General features: G+C 35.8%; 1 protein-coding gene across 4 annotated transcripts in view; it reads right to left on the reverse strand.

Annotated features, from left to right (window-relative positions):
* Positions 1-6: 6 nt before the first annotated feature.
* The window catches only part of LOC117178020 (dedicator of cytokinesis protein 9), a 30,196-nt gene continuing 8,403 nt past the window's right edge, over positions 7-21,799 (reverse strand). The window contains exons 13-27 of one of the 4 annotated variants that reach the window (XM_033369211.1): positions 20,782-20,928; positions 20,488-20,674; positions 20,385-20,411; positions 16,400-16,578; positions 16,081-16,280; positions 15,589-15,996; positions 11,628-11,928; positions 11,379-11,538; positions 11,029-11,189; positions 5,301-5,630; positions 5,055-5,196; positions 4,476-4,738; positions 4,036-4,393; positions 3,679-3,970; positions 7-1,469 (exon numbers count right to left, since the gene is read on the reverse strand). In XM_033369211.1, the coding sequence (XP_033225102.1) occupies positions 1,235-1,469; positions 3,679-3,970; positions 4,036-4,393; positions 4,476-4,738; positions 5,055-5,196; positions 5,301-5,630; positions 11,029-11,189; positions 11,379-11,538; positions 11,628-11,928; positions 15,589-15,996; positions 16,081-16,280; positions 16,400-16,578; positions 20,385-20,411; positions 20,488-20,674; positions 20,782-20,928 (3,390 nt within the window). In that variant the 3' untranslated portion in view covers positions 7-1,234. Of the gene's footprint in view, positions 1,470-3,678; positions 3,971-4,035; positions 4,394-4,475; positions 4,739-5,045; positions 5,197-5,300; positions 5,631-11,028; positions 11,190-11,378; positions 11,539-11,627; positions 11,929-15,588; positions 15,997-16,080; positions 16,281-16,399; positions 16,579-20,384; positions 20,412-20,487; positions 20,675-20,781; positions 20,929-21,799 lie in introns of all 4 variants that reach the window. The other 3 variants (XM_033369210.1, XM_033369212.1, XM_033369213.1) reach the window with 3 other exon arrangements.

Below are 21,799 nucleotides of genomic sequence, written 5' to 3' on the forward strand. Positions count from 1 at the left end.
TACCTCGCACACAATTTGCAATGAAATTGCGAAAGATTCGCAGAATAAACATGTCTTGCAATTTGATCAGTGATAATAATTGTATCTCGCATATCTATCAGATAAATTTTATCTTCTACCCTAATTAATCTCTATGTATGATACAACCCTCGAAAATATACAACGAATAACATAGAAAGGTACATGGTACATTCAAGGTACACAATTGCTTTCAAATTGTTTCTTTTTTAGGACGTAAACTAAAAAGTTTACTAATTTGAAATATCCCGACTATTTTTGAGCTTTAGAAACAAACTTTTATCGATCGCAAAGTTTTTTTTTGGGGTAGCCAATATATACAAATTAGTTATGTATAAATTCAGCGTGCAAAGACGGGAAAGCATTGTACCCTGTCAATATATATCACAATACTTATATCGAATGAAGCTATTTATACAAAAGAGACGAACTAATAGTAAGCATGATTTCAACGAACTACTTATTAACATTTAACGCATCTATTTAGTGATAAGAAATTGAATTTTTTGTGGAAACAACAATAAATTTTTGATAATTGTAATTTCAGACACTCTTCCATAGTATGTAAATAGTAGACATTTAGCATTTGTTGTATTCATTCTATGCCGGTGAAATTTTTCTTTAAAACCAGCGTAATCTGACTTTTTAGAAATAAGTTGATAAGCCATGAAAACTTTAATTGATAATATGGCAGTGTTCGCATGACCAAAAGACCAGCATTATATAATATCTTATCTCATAATTCAGACATCGGTAAACCATTGGAAATTTTAATCAGAAAAGTCTTTAAAATTTAAACCAAACTTTCAAAATGCAAAAAAGTTTTCGCAATAGAATTTCAGGATAGATTAAATTTAAATCTAATTTAAATTTTCAGACAAAAGAATTTTGGAAGACAAATTAGAATTATTATTAAGGAAGACCCACATTTTTTTTCCTTGATCTAGGCTTAAAGTTGCTCAAAAATCCAATCATCGCACTGGTTCCTTGGAGTCTTAGATGTAAAAATACAATACATACGACTATTTAATGAAACTGCTCAATGCTGAGAATGTACTGGCCTACTTTACAAAAAATACTTTCGAGCTAGAAAAAAAGAATTTCTATTTTTCCCTTAGACCTAGAAAGCTTAGAAAGAAATAAAATACTTTGTGTCATGAAAAATCTACTTGTCCTCAAAAATGTATCGAGATGCGTATCAAATCAGTCTTAAGAATTAGGCGGTACTGGTGTGACTGTTTGTGCCACTGATAGCACTAAAGAGTGCTGCGCTGTTGCGTTTGAAGCTTCCAATTTGATCGTCAGGCCAGATTGGCTCACCTAACAACGATGACAGATTCTGGCAAAGCTTCTGGTAATTTTCGCGCAAGACCTCTTGGTACTCGTACTGATCTGACGAGATTAGCTTGCCGTTGATCTGCAGCGCGGTATAGCATATCTTCACGAATTCCCTGCAAATGATATTTGTATAGAGAAAGTGTATGAAATTTCAAATTATTTTCCCATATTCATTTATAAGATTAAAATCAGAGACTTACATTGTACAAACTTGAAGGTTTACAAATTAAACATTCTTTAAAAGACAATTTATTTCTTATTTAATTTAAATGAATAAATTAAAAATTTTATATCTTCAAACGCTTTTAATTTGAAATTGTTTGATTCTCGAAATTTTAGACTTAGTCTATTCACTTTTAAATACCGTGAAGTTAAATCAACCAAAGTAATAAAAAAACTCAAGTTTGTTTATTGCAAAATTATAAGCAATTTGAATCTGCGCTAAAAAAATTAGAATTTTTCAGTCTAGAATTCTTATTTGAATGCATTCTATTAAAAAATTTTCCTTGCAATTTGAAATAAAATTTTCTAATTTTCTAACATTCATTTCAAAAATATTATTTTTCGCATACCACAAGTTTAAAATTGTCCAACTAATAAAATTTCAAACTGCAGAGTTGCAGAGTTTTAATTTGAAATTATTTCAATTCATATTTGTTCAACTTTAAGAGATCTTAATTTAAAATTAAAAAATTTAAACCAATTTTTAATGTTTCAATCCAAACTTCTTAGGTTATTTCACAATCATCACTTTTGATGAAAAAGTTGAAGTTGCAAGCATTGCATATCCAGTAAAATGAGTGCTAAGTAAAACCAAAAATGGAAAACGCAATTTAAGGTCAAAAATGCAAGTTTTCCTATTTTCCGGTTTTATTTGACAATTTAAACATCATTTTTTGACTGGACATGCATTGCAGGTAGTCACATTTTTGAACACATATAGTGATTGTGCAATAGCAAAAAATAACCCAGTTTTGATATTTTCCCTCATATACATAATAAAAAATGCATAGCAGGTGAATCTAATTAATGAAATACGTAACAAGAATCTTTCAAGACACATACATGGAAAATGATGAAATTTATCAAGTTTCAAACTGAAATTATTCAATTTGGAATATTATGAATGAAATATTCTTTAATATTAAGGCCTCGGTTTCTAAATTGTACAATAATATTGTATATAAAATTAGTATTTCATCAAATGATATGAACTATCATTTAAAGTGATTGATAAGCTTTTCTACTAGTTATAAGACTAAGAATTAGAAAAGTCCCTGGTCCGAAAATAAATTTAGTCATTTTCCGGGTTTTCCATGGGTTAGACAAATTGAAGGTCATTTCCATTTTTCTCTGTCTGGTGGCCACCCTTAGGGTATAAGACAGAGTTTGAATTTATTTTCTATTGATAACCATTAAAAATTTGTAATGTTCCCGTCAATATGAAATAATAAAACATTGCTAAGTGATTTTTTACGATTTCAAGCCTTAATTGACATGTTAAAATCGCGACAATGAACATCCGGTGAAGCTCTTAAGAACTTAGATGAAATTTGTCTTCAGTTTAATTTTTGAATGTTAAATTAGAAGAACGGATTTAATGAAAAATCTTTCGTCTTATTTACGTCTGGGAATATATACTTATATGAAAATGATTATTAAGGTCTACGACAGCTTCCAGACAATTATTTTTATTATCTTATTTAAAAAGTTTCGCGGAAAAAAAAACATCCAGCTAACATACGGCGTTTCCGAACCTGCACGGGCTCCCTCATCGGATCAAATACTCTAAAAGAATCTAGTAATCTTAATATTAAAAGTATACGGAGAAAGGTTGGAAATATTAAAAATCAAGCTAGTTAATTATTCACTATTCGATGTTGAAGCAAAAAAGTTGAAGTTAATATGTGCTATTGTGAGTTCTTGTGCTATTACGAGCACTCACAAGAGCACAATCATATTTACTTCTTCAATTTTGTTGTTTTAAAATCTAATGATGTGCAAACAGTTAATTTAATATTTATAACCTTTCTTCGTATACTTTGAGCATGAAGATTACAAGATTCTTTTATATCATTTAATCCGATGAGGGAACCTGTGCAGATTCCGAAACTCATTCATTATTTGGATATTTTTTCGAGAAACTTTTTAAATAAGATAATAAAAATAATTGTCTCGAAGCTGTCATAGATCTTTGTCACCATCTTCAGAATGTAATTCATTATATTGATAGTTCGATATACTTTAAATTAGAATGACTGTCTTTAAAATTTGGAATTCCTATCATAATCAATATTTCGCTTTCCAATTTGAATATAATACCTGAAAACGTCTTTCAACTCCTCCACTTTATCGTCAGGGTACTGCGGAGAAAGGGCTGGATCTAAAAAGGCGGAAGCATAGGCCAGTGGACCAGCGTTAACCGTTACACAAACGCTTCCTTGCAGCCTCAGCTGAAGTTTTTTCGCATCCGTTGGATCTATCAAGGCTACGTCTTCCAGCTCCTGAACTCGCTGTCTCATTTCGTCTAAGGCAACTTCGATTGGACTAAGCTCCACTATTCTCTTTGCGACTACCGGAATGCGTTTCTTTATATATGGGAAGGTACATTGTGCTGGAAAAAAAAAACATTTATTCAAACAATTTTCACTTCATTTTATAAATAGAAACATTATTTACTCGTAAGAATCGTTCTTCTTTTCCACTGCTCTTCGGGATTTCCTCTCGCCTTTCCTTCTTTCGTGAAAGGCGTTTCGAACATGAAACACGACACGTCATGACTTTGCTCAAACTCTGTCGGCCTAGCTTCCAAATCTGTCTTTTCAAAATAAGGAGTCACATGAGTTACTTGGATGTATGCCATTTTTGCATCCAATTCGCTAACATCTACAGGTGTGGAGTCCATTATCATCTTCATGCTTTCTGCTCCAAATTTCTCTGAATAGAGGTGGTAAAGTCTTTCGGAAATTTCAGAGAGCGAGGTCACTTTTGGCTCCTTGTAGATGTACTCTTGCGCATTTTCTTCTTCGAAATAAGCCTAAAAAAGACAAAGGAATCTGATCAGATGAGTTTTTAAAGTTTATTGATATAATTTCAAAATTAAACTTTTGAATCCTTACCGAACCGAAAAACGCTACTCGATAAAAACGACCCAAAAGCCTCTTTCCAGTTCGAGTTACTTCAACAACTTTGTTACAAGACTGAGTTAAATGGGAGTAGCAATTAGAGAGAGCTTCATAGTTTCTTTTGCTTTCGTAAATGGGAATTATTAGGCGATATAAAGGACCAAGAAGTTCGAAACGTTCCGCCTTTTCTAACATCTCTGCGCAAATTTCCAGCTGCTCGAGAAGGAGGCTCTCGTTGTAGTGAATATCTTGTACACCTGGAAAAGCGAGAGTAGTGATTCCGAGTGAAACTGTTTCGTTTATGACTGGACAGCATAACATTAATGAGACGAATCACACTGACATTTCACAAAAATTAAAACATCCAAAATACGTAATGAAGGAAGATTGCAATCTATAATAGACAAGTTCACAGTTAAGGTAAATCAAACAGTAGAAAACAAATTAAAACAAAGTTATGATACAATAGCAAAACTAGTATAAAGAAGGTAGGAAGCAGTTCAAAAATCAGATGAATGAAAATGAAGTAAAACTAGAAGCAGTAAAGAAACATTCACGACATACAACTCTCACCAGCATCGACCTTGAGGCCTCGCTCATCAATACTGATGTTTGTCGATATTGAATCGAAGGCTTCTGCACCCCAAGAGTGATTTGTTTTCAACTTTAGATACTCTGCCATCAAGGCTGCTATGTGCAGTTGACAACACGCTGCCTAAAATTTCGAATAAATTTAAGAATCACAAATAAAACTAGGTTCACAATTAAAAATATGAAACACCATTTAAGAATAACAATAAAATCAAAGTGAAAACCCACTTCAGAGAAATTTCCATCCCTTGCATGATTCCTAGCCATAGTTTCCAACCAAGTGTGCCTTAATTCTGGAGTGCTAGCATAGGAATTAGCCAAACTGTGCTGTAAATCGACCAGCATCTCGGGATCGTTATTATGTTCTCTCATCTGAGCTGTGGCCATCAATACCGTTCTGATTCTCTTATTTAAGTCTTTTACTTCCACAGGAAATCCTGTGCCTTTCATAACTTTATCAGAGGAAGCGTAGCTGTTTATGAGGGACAAGGATTCTTGGAATCTAGAGTTGTTTAAACCGATCACGTTTCCTAGCATTTTCGAAACGGAAATGATGACCTGTTTAACAAACAATAAAATAAATATGGTCAATTTGCTATCAAGAAGAAAATATAATATTTGTTGACTGCGCGGAAAGAAATTTCGAGATATTAATTCACGGAACTGCTCAAAGTTTTTATCACTCTTTGGCGCGAGAACTAAGATCTCGGAACCCTGGCTTTTAATGCAACGGTCTCAAAGCTGCAGACATTAGGCCATGCCCCTTTGTCCTCAGGTAAACATTGTAGCTCTAAAATCATGCGCTTTCGTTAACTCAGATCTCTAAATTTCTCTCCGTGTATATAAGACATTTGTAAACAAAAACGATTTGGGAAGCAAATTCATTGAAAATTTGTATGGTTGTCAAAAGTACCAACTTTTAGGCATACAAATAAATATGATGGCCACTGGACGCTCAAGAATAGGAAAGAAATATAAAAAATTTCCTGGATTTCAAACATTTTCCTCAGTTATTTAAATATCCAAACTCAAACCTTAAAAAATAAGGAGTTTATAATTTAAAGTAACATAGATATTAAATACGAACTGATCAGACCTGATGCCGAAAAATGACTGATCATGTTGAAAAAATGCACACACCTCCAATATATAAAAAATTTTAAATAAACAGTTTCAAAGTGTAAAATTACCCATTGGAATCTTGGCCTTATGAAAGAATTTTAAATCCTCGGTCCAAAAATTACAATAATTGTTATTTCCCGAATTTTTCCGGGTCTTATAAACTTCTCAATCTATTCTCGGATTTTCCAATTTTTCGGACAATTGGCCACACTTCAGCAGAAACATGAGTACACTCGAGATCATAATAATATCTGGCAAAAAATGTGTCCATACGTTTTTATAATATACAAAAAAAAAGTTAGGAAGATTCCCTGATTCATGAGTGCAGTAAAACATACCCACAATAGCTTTTTTGCAAATTCAATTCAATATGATTATTTAAGTTTTCTTTGGCAATTTTACTTTTCTCATGTTATCATGTTGGCTTACTAAATATATAGTTAAAAGTTTGTCATAAAGACAGCGGTGGGATTTCACCAGGAGCAGGTGCCATTCTGAAAAATTGTACCCGCTCCCGGCGAAATAGCGGTAAAATTTCAGCTGTAAACACGTTTCGGGACAGTGAGGTAGGTGGTTACAGCCTGAAATGGACTCAATAAAAAGACCCGGCAGAAGTGTCCTGCACCCTGAAGACTGATCCTTCCAATTTTTGTGGAAGATTCCGTGCATCCTCTAGTCGATGAGTTACTCGCGGAAGTGTTTCTCCTGTGCTTTCTTAATTCGGGCCTTTAGAAATGAGCACTCGAGATGGAAAAGAATTTATGCATTTTGCTCTCCCCTGATATTGAAGTCAAGGCCGAGTGATGCAGCAGGCTTCTCCACTGCTCCGCACAGAAACACTCCTTTTCCCACTTCTTCCCGCTTCCTAACTATTTTAAGAAGAGGGTCTCGTCCATTTGCGACTATATGTACTGTACCCAGAATAATATTGTTGTGACGACAAGGTTTAGTGTTCCGCGATCACTTTCACGGGTTGAGATATGAAGTCGCGGAACAGAAGACTTAAGGCGCATGCTTTTGTTCGTGTGCATAACTAAGGGTCTGGGCCGCCTGCTCCGCAGCTCTGTAAAGGAACGCTTCTTTGCCAATTATCTCGAGTTTCTTGACCATTTTTAGGATAGGATCTCTGCCATTTGCAACTATGTAAGCTGTATTCAGAACAATTCGGTTATTAAGACATTGGGCGACAAATGGGCGAATTGATATTCAAGCTCGTATGCACATACATGATCTTACGCATTATATTATATTATATATTACGCATATACATTATTCAACGTCGACAGATTTGAAGACCAAATCTGTCGAAGAAGATGCTTGTAGCTGCTTCGCAGAGACTCCATCCCTGATATTACGTCCTGAAAGCGGCTTTAAGGCACCTCCTCTCTCGAGTGTCAAGATGTCTCTCAACACTTATATCCACAAGCTCGGGGTCATCGGGAACGCTAATAATCTGAACTTTCTTCAGATTATTCTTGGCAAGTTGAAGTTTGCTTGCACCAGGAGAATTCATCTTCAGGTCAGCCATATAAAATACATGAATGACCTTATGCGCTTAATGATTAGTGTCACCGCAGAGGTATTCAGGAGAACTACGTTGTGCGAGAGATAGAGACAGACGTGTAACGCAAAAGAGCAGGGGACTCATGGTATCGCCCGCAGACGCTCCTATGGAAGGTGAGCTGTTCGTTACGATAATTTCCAGATGAGATAGTAAATCTAGTTTTCCGAGGGGGCACCAATCTCTCTATGCATCTCACTATGTGTGGATGAACCTTCAAGCTTTCCAACGGAGAGATGATAAGTCTATGAGAAGTTGAATCGAAAGTTTTCCGATATTCAATCCAGGCCATTCACAGAACGCGTTGAAGGGCTGCTGTGTCTTTGCAGACGTCCCTACAAATTAGCAGGTTCTCTCGGCATCCTGCTACACATTTCTTCAAACCATATTGTTAGTACATCTTTGTTCACACAGACTCAATTCTTCAAACAACCCTAGCGTTTAGGACATCTGTAAAGATCTTATACAACGTGTTCAAACAAGTTATAGACCTGTAATCCTCTGGGTTGGACTAGTCGTCTTTTTCGGTTAATGTATAGTGCGTCCTAACACCAGTCACAGCTAAATGGACTTTTTCGACTTTAAATATGAGGTGAATATGCAGGCCAGATGTTCGTGTATAGAACTTCTTTCATCAGAAGTTCTTGATTCATTCTGGACCTGCAGCGGAAAAGTTCTTCGTGCCCCTAAGTGCTTTTTTTACCTCTTCGGCAGTGCTTGATGGACATTCCTCTTCAGATGTTATGAGGTTATCGCAAAACTCCTTGAAACGGATGATATTATCAGTATCTTGCATCAAGTCCAGTGTTTTCGGAATCTTGTATACCTCTCTCTAAAAAGTCTCTACCTCTTTCGACTTGAGTGGATTTTTGAAAGAAACAGGGTGATCGCTGAAGAGGCGAGAAACTATTGATTCTCCCTGACCCATCCCTCCCTTTTCTGTATTCTCCTCCTTGCTTCAGATAACACATGTATTTTGCCACAATATGCTTCTTGATTGTCAGAAGCTTTGACTTATTCAATGTGTGATTGTAGATCCTGAGATCTTGGGCAAAATTTCTAACTTTTTCCATGAACGGTCCATTAGATACTATGTAATCAATCACACACTGAATATGGGACACATTCTGTCTTGTCCATTCAATCTTCTTGTTCATTTGATGGAAGCGTATTTTGGTTTTTTGATCTATCGTCGGTTTTAGCCTTCGATTTGAATCAAAGCTTTCGCAGCACCATAAACTAAACAATCGATTGTCCAGAAACTCTTTCGAGATATCTTCACGAAGGGAGGTATGCACTACAGCCAGGTCCTGGGGCTTAGGAGGAACCTGGATATTAATTTTCCTTCTTGTCCTCACATTGCGATCAACTCTCAAGAAGTGCCTGCTTTCCGCCATTGACCTTAATGTTTCTTCCTCCTCTTTCATACATCATCTGGGGAATTGCTCCGCGTACAAAGAGTTCGTCCTTCCTCGTAGAGCACCGAATAAAAGAATAAGGCTGTATGGAAAATAAGCACAGCTCACATGCAAAAATGCCACGTTACTTGGGTTAAGGGTATGCGATATTTCGCCGTGTGTGGTCAATCGGGTACATTTCCCCCGGTTTTTTTGCCACAAAAAGAAATTTTTTCAAAACTGAATTCGAAGATGCTATAAAATATCATAGCGAACGTCCCTGAACTGTTTTTTGTGGTTTATAACAAAAAAATTGTTGTCTTAAATAAAAACTTTATGCATGTGCAACATTTTGACGTTAGGATCGTTTTCCAGCTCTATTACTTCGATAATGTAGGTCTCTGTCGTACCGATGCTGTCGGCAGCACTCAAAAATAATTATGAGAGAGTTGTAACACACATAACCTCGAAATATACACACATCAAATTTAGCAAAAATTAATTTTTTAATTAAACCACAAAAAAAGTGTTCGGGGACATCCGTGAGCATGTTCGCTATCATTCTCCAGATTTTCAAGACAAAATCTTCATTATTGTAAGAAAAATCTGAGGGAATCTAACACTGATAAAATCGATACTAATTCCTAAGCGCCACACAAATTAATCAAATTTAGCAAAATTAAAATTTTTTGAATTAAGCCACAAAAAGTGTGCGGGGTCGTCCGTTAGCATGCTCCCTATCATGTCCCAAAATTTTAAGACAAAGTATTTATTATCCTTGGAAAAAAGCCGGGGGAACCTAAAACTGGTAAAATCGATAATTTTCTAAGTACAGTGAAATTCGTCTATATGGCCGATTTTGGGGCTGACGGTGGGTGGGAACTCATTTTAGCCCGCTCGGCTTTTGTTTGTTCACGCCTGAGTAACAACCGCAGACCCCACGCAGCTCCTGTCACACCTACCAACAGCGCGGCGTCAATTGTCGGAAGGGCTATAGAAAGAAGGGCTATTGAAGGGTTTCACTGTATCACATGCCCTCCTTAATAGCAAGCTCTGCTGTACTCTCACACCGTGAACTTAGCCGAGCAAAATTTCCAAAAGGATCAATGGACTTTTTCGGCGAGTCTCCTTGCGATTTGCCTGTTGGCAGCAGGCGTGACCTACAGCCAAATTACAAGGAGACTCACGGAAAAGTCTGTAGAGGCTCTTGGACATTTCGCTCGGTTAAGTTTAAGTCCTTGTCAAAGGAGCAAACTTTTGCTTTGCTTAGATCATCAGGACTTAATTCAGGTATAGAAGGTTTCATTTTCGCATGTCAGGATATTGTCATTTCCATCGTAGTTTACCGTGATCGCAATTTATGTCAAGAAGTTCCCAGCGATAGGTGTAGAGTGTGTCACGTACCCACTCAGTACCTAGAACACACACTATCCGCATGCCCCAGTCACGCGAGCAGGACGTGTCTCTACAGTCATAATGCAACCCTGAGAGTGCTTTATAATCATCTTTTTCGCGATAGAATAAATTGTCGAAAACGCGAAGTGCCCATTTTTCAGAAATACGATTTTCGGACAGCAGTATCCATTGCACACTCGAGCCCTGACATCGTTCACCAAGACTTCGAGAAAAGAACTATATTTATGATCGCATTCTTGGCTCTAGGTTGTACCCAAAATATTCGGTAAAGATATTTTCATTGAGATAGGTTCTTTCAGAGGAGCAAAACTATCACTTTCTCTAACTTTCTATTAAATATGTTGGATTTAAGAATAGAAATATCCGATTTATAAGATTCTGATAGTTCTTGTAACATCTTAAATTTTTGCCAGTATTTCAGTTTTCTTAGTTATTCGGGGATTAAAATTCTAATTTGTACCTGTAAATGTACTCGAATCAATCCTTTTCTGCTGGTGAATTCAAAGTTACTTCTCATGAGCAAGTAAAGTAAGGCACATGACTCTTGTCTGATCGAACTCAGTTTACTATTGCAGCATCTCAGCAACTCGTAACACAATCGTCCACATAATACTGCATTTCCTACGAATAAAATAAAAGTATTTTAGAGCAATTTGACATAGTGACGACGTATTTAAATATTTTTAATTGACAGATAAGGGCAGAAAAAGATTTGTTCTCGTTTCGAGTAGGAAAGATGCTAGTCATCAATACGTTAAATATGGTAACCAATAAGCTTGAATAGTGAATAATCGTATGTAAAAGACTTACCTCGAAATAAAATTATGGAGTAGTTGTTCAGAAAAGCTCGAAGTCCTGCAAAGACATGCCGAAATAGAGTTTCCGACTGACCAAGTTGAAGAAAGAGCAAATAAATAGTAAACAATTTCTGCATCACTGGGTTATTGCCATCATTCGTGAGCAACACGTCCTATAGAAAAAAAAACACAATTATTTTAACTAGCTTCATAAATATTAAATTTATAATCCTTCAATATTGAATTATGTTTCAAAACTTACTTTGAAATGTATACAAAAAAGTCCTAAACAGTCTAACGCGACTAGCCCGACTTCAGTTGCGAGGTTTGCTTCAAGCAAAGCTTGGTAACTTTTCCCACTATCATTTTCAACCAAATTTTCTCTAACTGCTGTATTGTGTGGTTGAAGAGTTCCAGTTGTTGGACTGTCGTTTGTAAAATCCGGAGGAGCCATTCTTGCTGGCAACGTCATTGCTTTTACCGCCCTTGGCTTTCCTGGCTCCTTTGTTGTATTCGCAGCAATTTGTCTTCTTCCAACATATTTAAAGTGCTGAAGACTCATTCTGAAAGAATAAATTATAAATCGACATTTACAGGGTGTCTAACGAAATTTCGTTTTCAAATTTCCGGAAAAATCTCAGATTTCTCGGATCGACATTAACGTTATTTTCGATTTTTTTATTGTGATGTTTCAATTTATTTAGTTTATTATTGTGTTTCCATTTGGTAACTCATTATTAGCTGAAATAATAGTAAAAGGTACTAGAAGACATTACAAAATTGATATTATTTTCTCAGGATCTGCATGGTTTTACGAAGAGGACCGATTTAGGATAAGTTTTAATGAAAATACCTAGAAATGAAAGGTCAAAACATTGTGTCTATCAGAAAAATAGAACATTTACTACTTCTAAACTAAAATTTAAAACAAGACAGGACGAACATTTAAAGGCATCTTAGATAAAACAATTGTGCTGATATAACCTTGAATTCTTATATTTGCAAACTGAATTTATTAAGGATTTAAATTTGTTATATTATGACAACTTATTTGTTCCTAGTTCAGATCTTGACAGAATCGAATGAAAAATCAGCAAACTTTTGTCAAAACATCAATAAAAGTCGATGAAATATAAGCTCAAGAAAATGTTATTATTTACGTAAACTTTTTTTGCAATCATTCTGTAAGAGTGGTCAAAAATACTTCAATCCAGAATGACATCCTAGACTTTGGGGAAGAAACAATTGTTGAATAACAATGGAACTGAAAGTGTTACATTTGTAATGCTACAAATTCCCGGCATTTCCCCGTATTTTTTCAGGTGCACGAAATTTCCAGAAAATTCCTAGATGCCCCGGATTGCTAAACAAGCTGAGTTTGCTGGAATAGTACACTAAACTTCCACCTATTGAAAGCTCGCCTATTTGAAAGTTCCCCTATTCGAAATCCCCTACACAGGCTTATTTGAGATTGCGCAGTTCCGTCACCTTCCACCATGGTTACTGTACGGGTTGTGCGGTCACGCCCATGCCAGTGAATGACCAATTAAAAAAAAAAGAAGCGCTAAGAGCGAGAAGCCCTCATTGTTTCGAATTGAGTAGTTTAGTATGGCGTCTCACACATAGGTTACTTTTTTTAATGATGCAAAAAAATTTGCTTGGATCAGTGTCGCCACCTACAGCGTTCTGAACCATTGGAAATTGAATTTGAAGCAATTACAAAGACATTAGACTACCGCATTTATTGTTTTTGTCCTCCGTATTAACTTTATCCTACGGTCGTACTATAGCATTTTTAACGAAAATCAAGAAATTTTAAATATTTATTAGTCACTTGGTAGCGAATGCTCGCTTCGGAATCCGACAAAAATTATGCTCCCAAACCATCATATCTTACGTATTTTATCCCGCTGAACACGATTCTATGGTCATATTGAAGATTTAACGGCTGCAGGTCTCGATTATCATGCTTTAAGTAAAAAAAAGCTAAAATTTAAAGAAAATTTCGAAAAAAGCTTGTTTTGAATGAATGCACTTAAGAAGAAAGTGTAGACGTAGGACCCCCGCAGGTAAGGTACACATTCTCATATTGACACTCGCGCTGCGTGCTCGATTTCCGACAGACATTTGTAAACAGGTTTTGTTGGATTTTTTTTCTCGTAACTTTCGTCATTTTTCCACACATTTTTATTTTATTTTATTCTTTTTTCAACGTTTTTTTTTCACGAATAAAACAAAAAGTACGCCTCCTATTAAGAAGTGATTCTTAACGAAATTGTAAATCTCTTTTGGGATAATCATTTTTGTTAATTCATCTTTTTTCGTATCCCACATAGTTTGTCCACAAAATGGATTTTTTTATTTTCCATTATTTTTTGTGCAATCAAAATTTGAATTTTCGATTTTTGAAGAAAATTCAAAAATTGGTTATTATAATCTTGTAGGGCTTTCAAAAAGAAATGTTTTTCTTCTCTTGACTTTTTTTCATATCGTGCGTTTTTCGGCTTCAAATCTTGATTTTCGGTTGATTAAAAAAATTTTGAAAACGCTATAACTCTGAGAATTTTCTTTTTATCGAAAAAAGTCATTAGGATAAATTGTTTGTTCTTTTTAATACTATAAATATCCGTACATAGAATTTTCAAATTCAGAAAAAAGTTGTCTCAAAAATTTTCAAAATGCGCTCACTTTTTGAATTTTTATCAAAAATGGCTGGTTCACGAACTGGTCCTTTCTTTTAGGACCTAAAAAAAGTGTGCCAAAGATGAATTTGATTCGTTCATTTTTTCGAGAGTTATCGTGTTTACAGACAGACAGACGCCATCTTGAATACCTGATTTTCGGATTCAGGGGGTCTCGAAACGTGGAGATCCGTTGAAAAAGTGTGATGTCAAACTTCCGACAATTCTAATACCTTCTCAATCATAAATGATGAGAATGTAAACATTGTGTTTTCCTTCAACAGCGATTGGCTGTATACCGAAGAAAAAAGTTTGTCGACGCCTCCCTTAAGAAAAAAAATGCGCGGTCGATTTCGTTCTCTCGTTGAACAGGCTGTATTCAAGTAATTTTGTCCACTGAACACAATTGTAAAGTTAGTTTTGAGCTTTATCTCGTAAAATTTGCTTATTTCGAACTTTTACGTGAAAATAGTCAGCGGGAGAAAATACGTAAGACATAATGGTTTGTGAGAATAATTTTTGTCGGATTCTGAGCGAGCATTCGCTACCAAGTGACTAATAAATATTGAAAATTTCTCGATTTTCGTTAAAAATGCTATAGTACGACCGTAGGACAAAGTTAATAGAGGACAAAAACAACAAATGCGGTCGTCTAATATCTTTGTAATTGCTTCAAATTCAATTTCCAATGGTTCAGAACGCTGTAGGTGGCGACACGGATCCAAGCAAATTTGTTTGCATCATTAAAAAAGTAACCTATGTGCGTCATGGGATTGCAGACAACTTTTTTGAGAAAATATTCTAAACTAAAAGTAATTCATAAATATACGAATAGAAATATTTACCAAGTGTGGAATGTATTTTCTCAGTCATGCTCCATTCTTTTGTCGATTGGCGACCTTTTTAGTTTTACGAAGTAAAATAAAAAATCCAAAATTTCAGGTTACTGTATCAGATCGGGTACTCTAACCACACATCTCGGACAGTTAATTGTGTTTTGTGACACCGAAAGGTCCGGAATCGACAAAAGAAGAAACTTACTTTTACGTTTAGAACATTTTCTCCAAGAAGGCCTATGCATTCCTACGTCAAGATGTACGAACTATGCTAACCTTCCTGGCATTTCCGCCTATCCTATTACAGCCGTGACGTCAAGCTGAAACACTCAATATGACGTGAAATATTTTAGTCTTTTTTTATTTTATCGTATTCATTTTTATTTGGCAAATTGCAGTATTTCCAGGAAATGTTATGTGTATTTGTTTACGTCGAACGTCAACAAAAACACTGACATTAATTCAGGCTAACGGCTAACCCGCACTTTTCGGCAGATGCGCCGTTGAAAGTTTGTTATCATCGACACAAGGCCAGAGCAGCGAATGAACGTCGCTTGACAAAAATAACCTGAAGGTCGCGGCAGAGGTGGGGGTTCCTACAGCCTTCAAATAACGGAACGTGTACGTTTCAAGGCCACTCAAGTAGGTGGAAGTTCACTGTATTTAGGTTTATACACTACTTCAGACAAAAGTATTAAAAACTCACTCAACAATAGTAAAGAAGTTTAGAATTTCAGCGTCATTGCACTGATGCCACCACGCAATTATTTGATGATCCCCGAGGTACTTTATGATAAACATAAAACAAAGCAGCACATCTTTTACTTCCAGAGGTTGCAACTTATCGCTTCTATTAGAAGCTTGCGTGACACTCAACGATCTGGAATGTCCCTTTAGATCTTTCGTTCCATTTTCCAAAGGCTCTCTAGTAATTGTAGTATCTTGCGAAAAATTTGATTGCGAGGCACTAGACATGGTCGAAACATCGGACTCTATACTGGCGCAAGAATATCCGTTCACCATAGTTTGACCAGCTATCGCAGCAAAGTACGACGAGTCCCTCAAGTGCATCGAGGCTCTGATTGGTGACTGCGAATCCAAGTGCATAGTCAATCTACAAAACAATTTATAAAAACTGTTCATTTACGATCAAGTGCTACTTCAAAAATTTTGAATATTTATTTGTAATATAATGCACCTGTGTATTGATTTCGGAGTGCTAGAAGCCGCCACGTTGTTTGCTTCTTTACTCATTGAGAAAGAATTGTTTGTAGAGACTCTATTGGAATTTTGCTTGACGTCTGCTTTGACGTCGTTCTTATACTCAAGTCGATGTAGATTTTCTAAAACGATACCTAACCATGGTATATACAGTGAGGCAATTCTGCTCAATTGGCCCTATAACATTGAGAAATTGGAAACTAAAATAGGATTTAAAATTTAAGCAATATTAGGAATCTAGAAATACAATTCTAGTCCTAGATAATTGATTATATTTATTATATCAAAACCCAAACCTTATTTTGGTATCGATCATCCAATTCATGTTTTGCCATCAAATCTCTCAACGTTGAAATGGCAGTCTTTCTGACTTGAACGACTTCACAAAGAGATGTCTTCACTTCTTGAAGCAGGAGTCCAGCTAAGAAATGTTGCTTGCAGAAATCTTCTGTCAGACAATATTCGTTCAGAAGGTCTGTAAACCATATGGAACTTTCTTATTATGTGAATTCTTTATTCATTGCAGAAATGATTAAAATCGTAAACTCTAATGTAACAAGAAACGGTGATATTAACAAACATTAAAATTTAGAAATGGTAGCTTGAGTGTAGAATGTCCGCAAGCACAATATTGTGTAATGAATATGATGTGATGAATCGAGTTTGAGGAGTATATTCTGGTGATTATAAATAATTCACATTCAATGCACATGATTTCAAGTGATTGAAAAAGCATTGCAAGTGATTGAAAAAGCATTGCAAGCGAAATGACTGGAATAAAGTTCACATTTTGAAACCTTTTCTAAATTCCAAATTGAATAAATTTTCATTCTAAGCTTTAAAACGTGAACATTTATCAAAAGCGTCAACAATCAAACGAATTTTAAATTAAAAATATGATGTTGTGAATACAGTGAAACTCTGATACAGGGCCCCTAATGTAGTTCTTCCGAGAACTAACGCCGCGCCGCAAGTAGGAGCAAAAGGAGCTGTGCGGGGTGGGCGGCGGTCACTCACGCGTGACCACGCAAAAACGGTGCGGAACTCAATCGGGTTTGTGCCCAACCATCAACAGCCCTTAAAACGGCACAGTATCAGTTTCACTGTAGTTCCGAATTAAAATTAGAAAAATTGAATATGGGGCCATTCATAAACCACGCGGTTGCTTCAGGGGAGGGGTCGACAAAAGGCCAAGCTAGTACACATCTTTACGAGTCCGAGTCACGTGGTTTTATATTCAGGTGTAAAAAAAAAATAATAAAACACATAGCCTACTCTTTTTTTTGAAATAGCACGCGGAGTCCTAAATTCGATCCCAACGAACCGAACCGAGTTGAGCAAAGTAGCTCTTCTCTCGTGCGTGGTGGCTACCACTCATAATTTTTTGTTTAATTTACGCTGTAAAAGAAATAGAAAAAAACTACGTAGCACATTAGAGCAGGGCTCACCAGAAGGCAGCCATTGACTGCATTGGCTTCCAGTGGCAGTCAAGAGACTAGGTCAAACTGGCAATAATAAGTCTTGGTGTTCGACTGGTTCCCAGCTCTTCACGGTCATTATAGAGTAGAGTTTACACTTTACAAAATAAAGGAGAAGGGATTTTGGCGGACGTCGTTTTTCTTTATTCTTTCTGAATTTTAATTAAAAACTCTCCAAATTTTCCCACCTTTTTAAGGCTTTCATTTGAGGTTTAATTTGCAAACAAATTTGATTCACGTTGTAAATTTAAAATGAAATTGAAATTGGAAATGAATTGTATTGTAAATTCGAGTACAAAAGTCAGACCCCCGGCGTGACTGACGGCGAGACGTAATTTACCGTGACCGTAACCCTTCGTTCGATTCCTGGAAAACGAAGAAAAAATGACAGAAAAACGTGGCGGCAGTCACTTGTCGTGGCAGCCAGCACCTGCTTGAAGTGGCGAGCCCTCCCCTAGAGGATGGGGGGGGGGTCTAAGATAATACCACGGTGGACCACATGGGGGGTCAAACAGTGGCAAAAATGGGGTTACGTGGGTTATGGAAGCCCCTTATCTAAAAAGAAATGTTAAACTCATGAAATGTTTATGATATGAAAATTTAGAAGAGTCAAAAATTTAACAATAAGAAATCGAATCCATTTCAAATCAGACAGGTTCTAGAAATTGTCTACGAAGTTATGCGTATTTGAATGTTGAGCTTCGTTTTTCAAAAACTAATCTTGTGAGTTTTATTTTTATCCCGGTCTCAAAAAGTGGTTTAGCCGGCATAAAGCCGATACGATACCATTCTTTTGTTAGCAGAAACTTTAAAATAATATTGGTAACAATAAAAAAAGGTTAGGGTTTTCAGAAAATATATTATTTGGTAACGCATGCACCAAATGTTCGCTTTTCGATGCATGCATTGCGTGCGGAAAGTGAGCAATTTCGAAACCGTGATAAAAAGCAGTTTTAGACTTTTTCTAGCTGCTGCGCATGAGAAGTTCGAGCCAGAACTTACGGAATCATAACCTCACTTTAGTATGATTTGAAATGGATTTTCTCAAGGATATTTCAATATGAAACATTGAACTAAATTGTAGAAGTATCTAAAATTGAACGATCTCAAGCTAAAACAGTAAAACATTTGAATAAAATTTTTTTACGATTTTAAATTTTAAATGTTTGATAGCAAGTGAGAACAAGCTGATTTATATAAGTGATTGCAGTATTTCATGTGTACCAATTAGTGAAGTAATATACTCGATCAAGGCATTATATACAGTCTGTTCTATTCATGAGGTTACACGTTTTTTTGGTAAAGGTTTGAAGATACTTTGTTCCTTTTCTTTTGCTTGAAAGTACATTCAAAGGGTTGGAACGCACTACTCAACTCGTTACAGTATCGCGCAATCTGTTGTAGAGAGCCGAATAATAGTAAGATGAGTGCTGTTTACAGTAAACGTTTTGAAGCGGTCTTCTTGTGCATCCATCCACTTGGTCCACATTTAACATACTCCGATGCTGCTAAAATGCAATGGGTTCAGCGATTTAGGGAGTCGAAAACCGTTAACGACCTGCCAAAACAAGTAGAGAAGCGAGCTACAACGCGAAAGAAAGACAAAGCCATCATCGGGATATTCCAGCGAAACCCCACTCTGAGGCTTCGTCAAGCGAAGGCCAGACTCTCTGAAAAGGGAATAAACGTGATCGTAAACACGATAAGACTCAGATTAGCTGAGGCGAAGATCCATTACCGTACCGCGAGGCAGAAACCATTATCCTCGGATACCCACATGGAAAAAGGCCTGGCCTGGGGTGAATAAAATGTCAATCGCGACTGGTCGAAAGTGGTTCAATCGAACCCCATTGAAAACGTCTCGAGTATAATGAAAAGGAAACTCACAGGAAAGCGTGTGTTCACCTTAAAGCAGCTCTGTCGACATATCAGGGAGATATCGCGCTCATTCTCTATTGATTATGTAGAAAAACTGGCTGAAAGCATGCCGAGAAGGTGTCAGGCTATTCTAGACAACAATGAGGACTGGGCAATTTATTAGGAACAAAATATCTTCAAAACTTTCCGAGAAAACGTGTAACCTCGTGCGTGGAACAGACTAATAATAAATTATCTTGAGTGTTTCGTGATTAATAAATTATTTCAGGCTATAAGTACAGAGATTCCACCAATATTTTTGTTCATTTAAATTCATCCAAACTAGAAACTTGAAAAAAAGGCAAACTTGGAAATCGTAACTAAGCTTTAAAATACTGAAACTTTGAAGCCTTTAAAAGATGTTGAAAAATTAATTTTCATAAAAATAACTTTCAAGGAAATACATATTTTAGTGGAAACCCTGCTTTTACATTTAAAAAATACAAACTAGACTAAAATGGATGAATAATGGGTTAAAAGAAACTCGGCTTTATAATTTTTGTAAAAATACGTGAGCTAAAATATATATTTTTGCTCAAGTAGGTGTTTTTCTCATTGATTCGTTTTTAAATATACCTAGACTCGCATTTAATATTAATTATTTCAAAAATTGACCCGAATGCGAAGCCGCAAGTAAACTTCAATCGTAGCCACATGTTGCATAGAGTATAGTTCTATGCAGATGTAAATTGAAAAAAGTATTTTCTAAAAACGAATCAGTATGAACACAATAATGGACGACATTCCACGTGGATTTTCCAGGCAGGAATCTGAGGATCAGTTATATAGTGATGTGAAATAAAAAAAAGTGCGCAACTCCCATTCACTATGGCTACAATAAAAAACCACAATAAAGATGGGAGTGTATGAATTTAATTTCACATACCATCACAATCAGGTTCTGTCTCTGTCTCTTCGGAGTTAAGGCATAAAATCAATACGTTACAAGATTGCATGAGCGATATAACTCCTGATTTGTGAAAACTTACCTCTGGAGGTAATTCTAGACTGCATCATTGGTAGATTAAAGGAAACAAAGTGTTCGTGGGAACAAACGACTTGTAGGAAGGCGAACTTGAAATCGTGCAGGGCTCGCGAATCTCCAGGAGAAAAGTTATCCATGTAGGAATTGATTAAACGGAAAACGAAACCTCTGTCCATAAACGTAAGGCATCTCTGTGGGAAGGGAATCGTGCAATTAAGAGAAGAAAGTTTTTTTAGTAACACATTCAAATTTTGCTTTTTTAGGAGAATCAGTTTCTATTTGAGGGAAAATAACATACCTTCAGAAAATGCGCAAGACTCTTGTTCAGTTCGTGAGTTTCGATAGGCATTTCTTTATATTTATTCATCAGATAGGGCATCATAACTTCTAAAAGAGTTTTGATCTTTTCGTGGTACTCTTTTGAGAACCTTTCGTTTCTGTGCATCTAGAATAATACAAATATGATTTTATTTTATAAATTAGAACAATGACCAGTTAATAAGAGGGCTAGATAGTAATTTTAACAAATTATCACTTGAAATTGAGTCAGCGATCAAAATTTTATTTCTAAGAGTTCATACTATAAGTGGCGCCAATCATTTTTCAAATATGTCGGGCGAAACTTCTTCAGACGGAGGCGAGAGCGCGCGCGCGGCATGGGCTCGACGCACTAGTACACGGTTTCCTTGTCGGCTTTTCATAATACCCTTGCCGTAATTCAGTCCCCCTCGGCTTACTATGTGACTACCTGTGAGTAGGTGTTATAAACAAAAAATTTGCTTCACAAAACTTTAATGCATTTTTCTCAAAACAGTGTTTTTACGATTAGCGGGCATTGTAACCCAAAAAATATTCAACCGATCGGTCTGAAATTTTAATATGTTTTTCTATACCATAATAGCAATAACTGATACTATTATAAAGAAGATTGATAAAGATCTTCTTTAATTTTTATCTTGATTTTTAATTGAAAAAAATTGAATTTTTGAAAAATAAAATCCAAAAGTCCGCCATTTCGTAAATTTTTGTCTGAAATAAATGATCGTAGTCTATTTCCTATCCAAACATGTACTCTTTCTAATCCCGTTTGATTTTTTTGTTTCAGACGTTTCAGTCACTTGCAATCATGTTCGCCATAAAAAAGAGGACTTTTCATTGACAGCAGGAAACAGCTATAAAATGTTGATAAAAAAATTATGTCCAAATTTGTTCTTGTTTTTTAAGTTTTAAATTACATGTATGAAAATGTCCATACTTATGAAGTCGATTTTCGTTTATTTACCAGCCCATTAAAAATCACAAAAATTATAAATCGA

Source organism: Belonocnema kinseyi, chromosome 8 (genome assembly GCF_010883055.1).
Source record: "Belonocnema kinseyi isolate 2016_QV_RU_SX_M_011 chromosome 8, B_treatae_v1, whole genome shotgun sequence".
NCBI lineage: Eukaryota > Metazoa > Arthropoda > Insecta > Hymenoptera > Cynipidae > Belonocnema > Belonocnema kinseyi.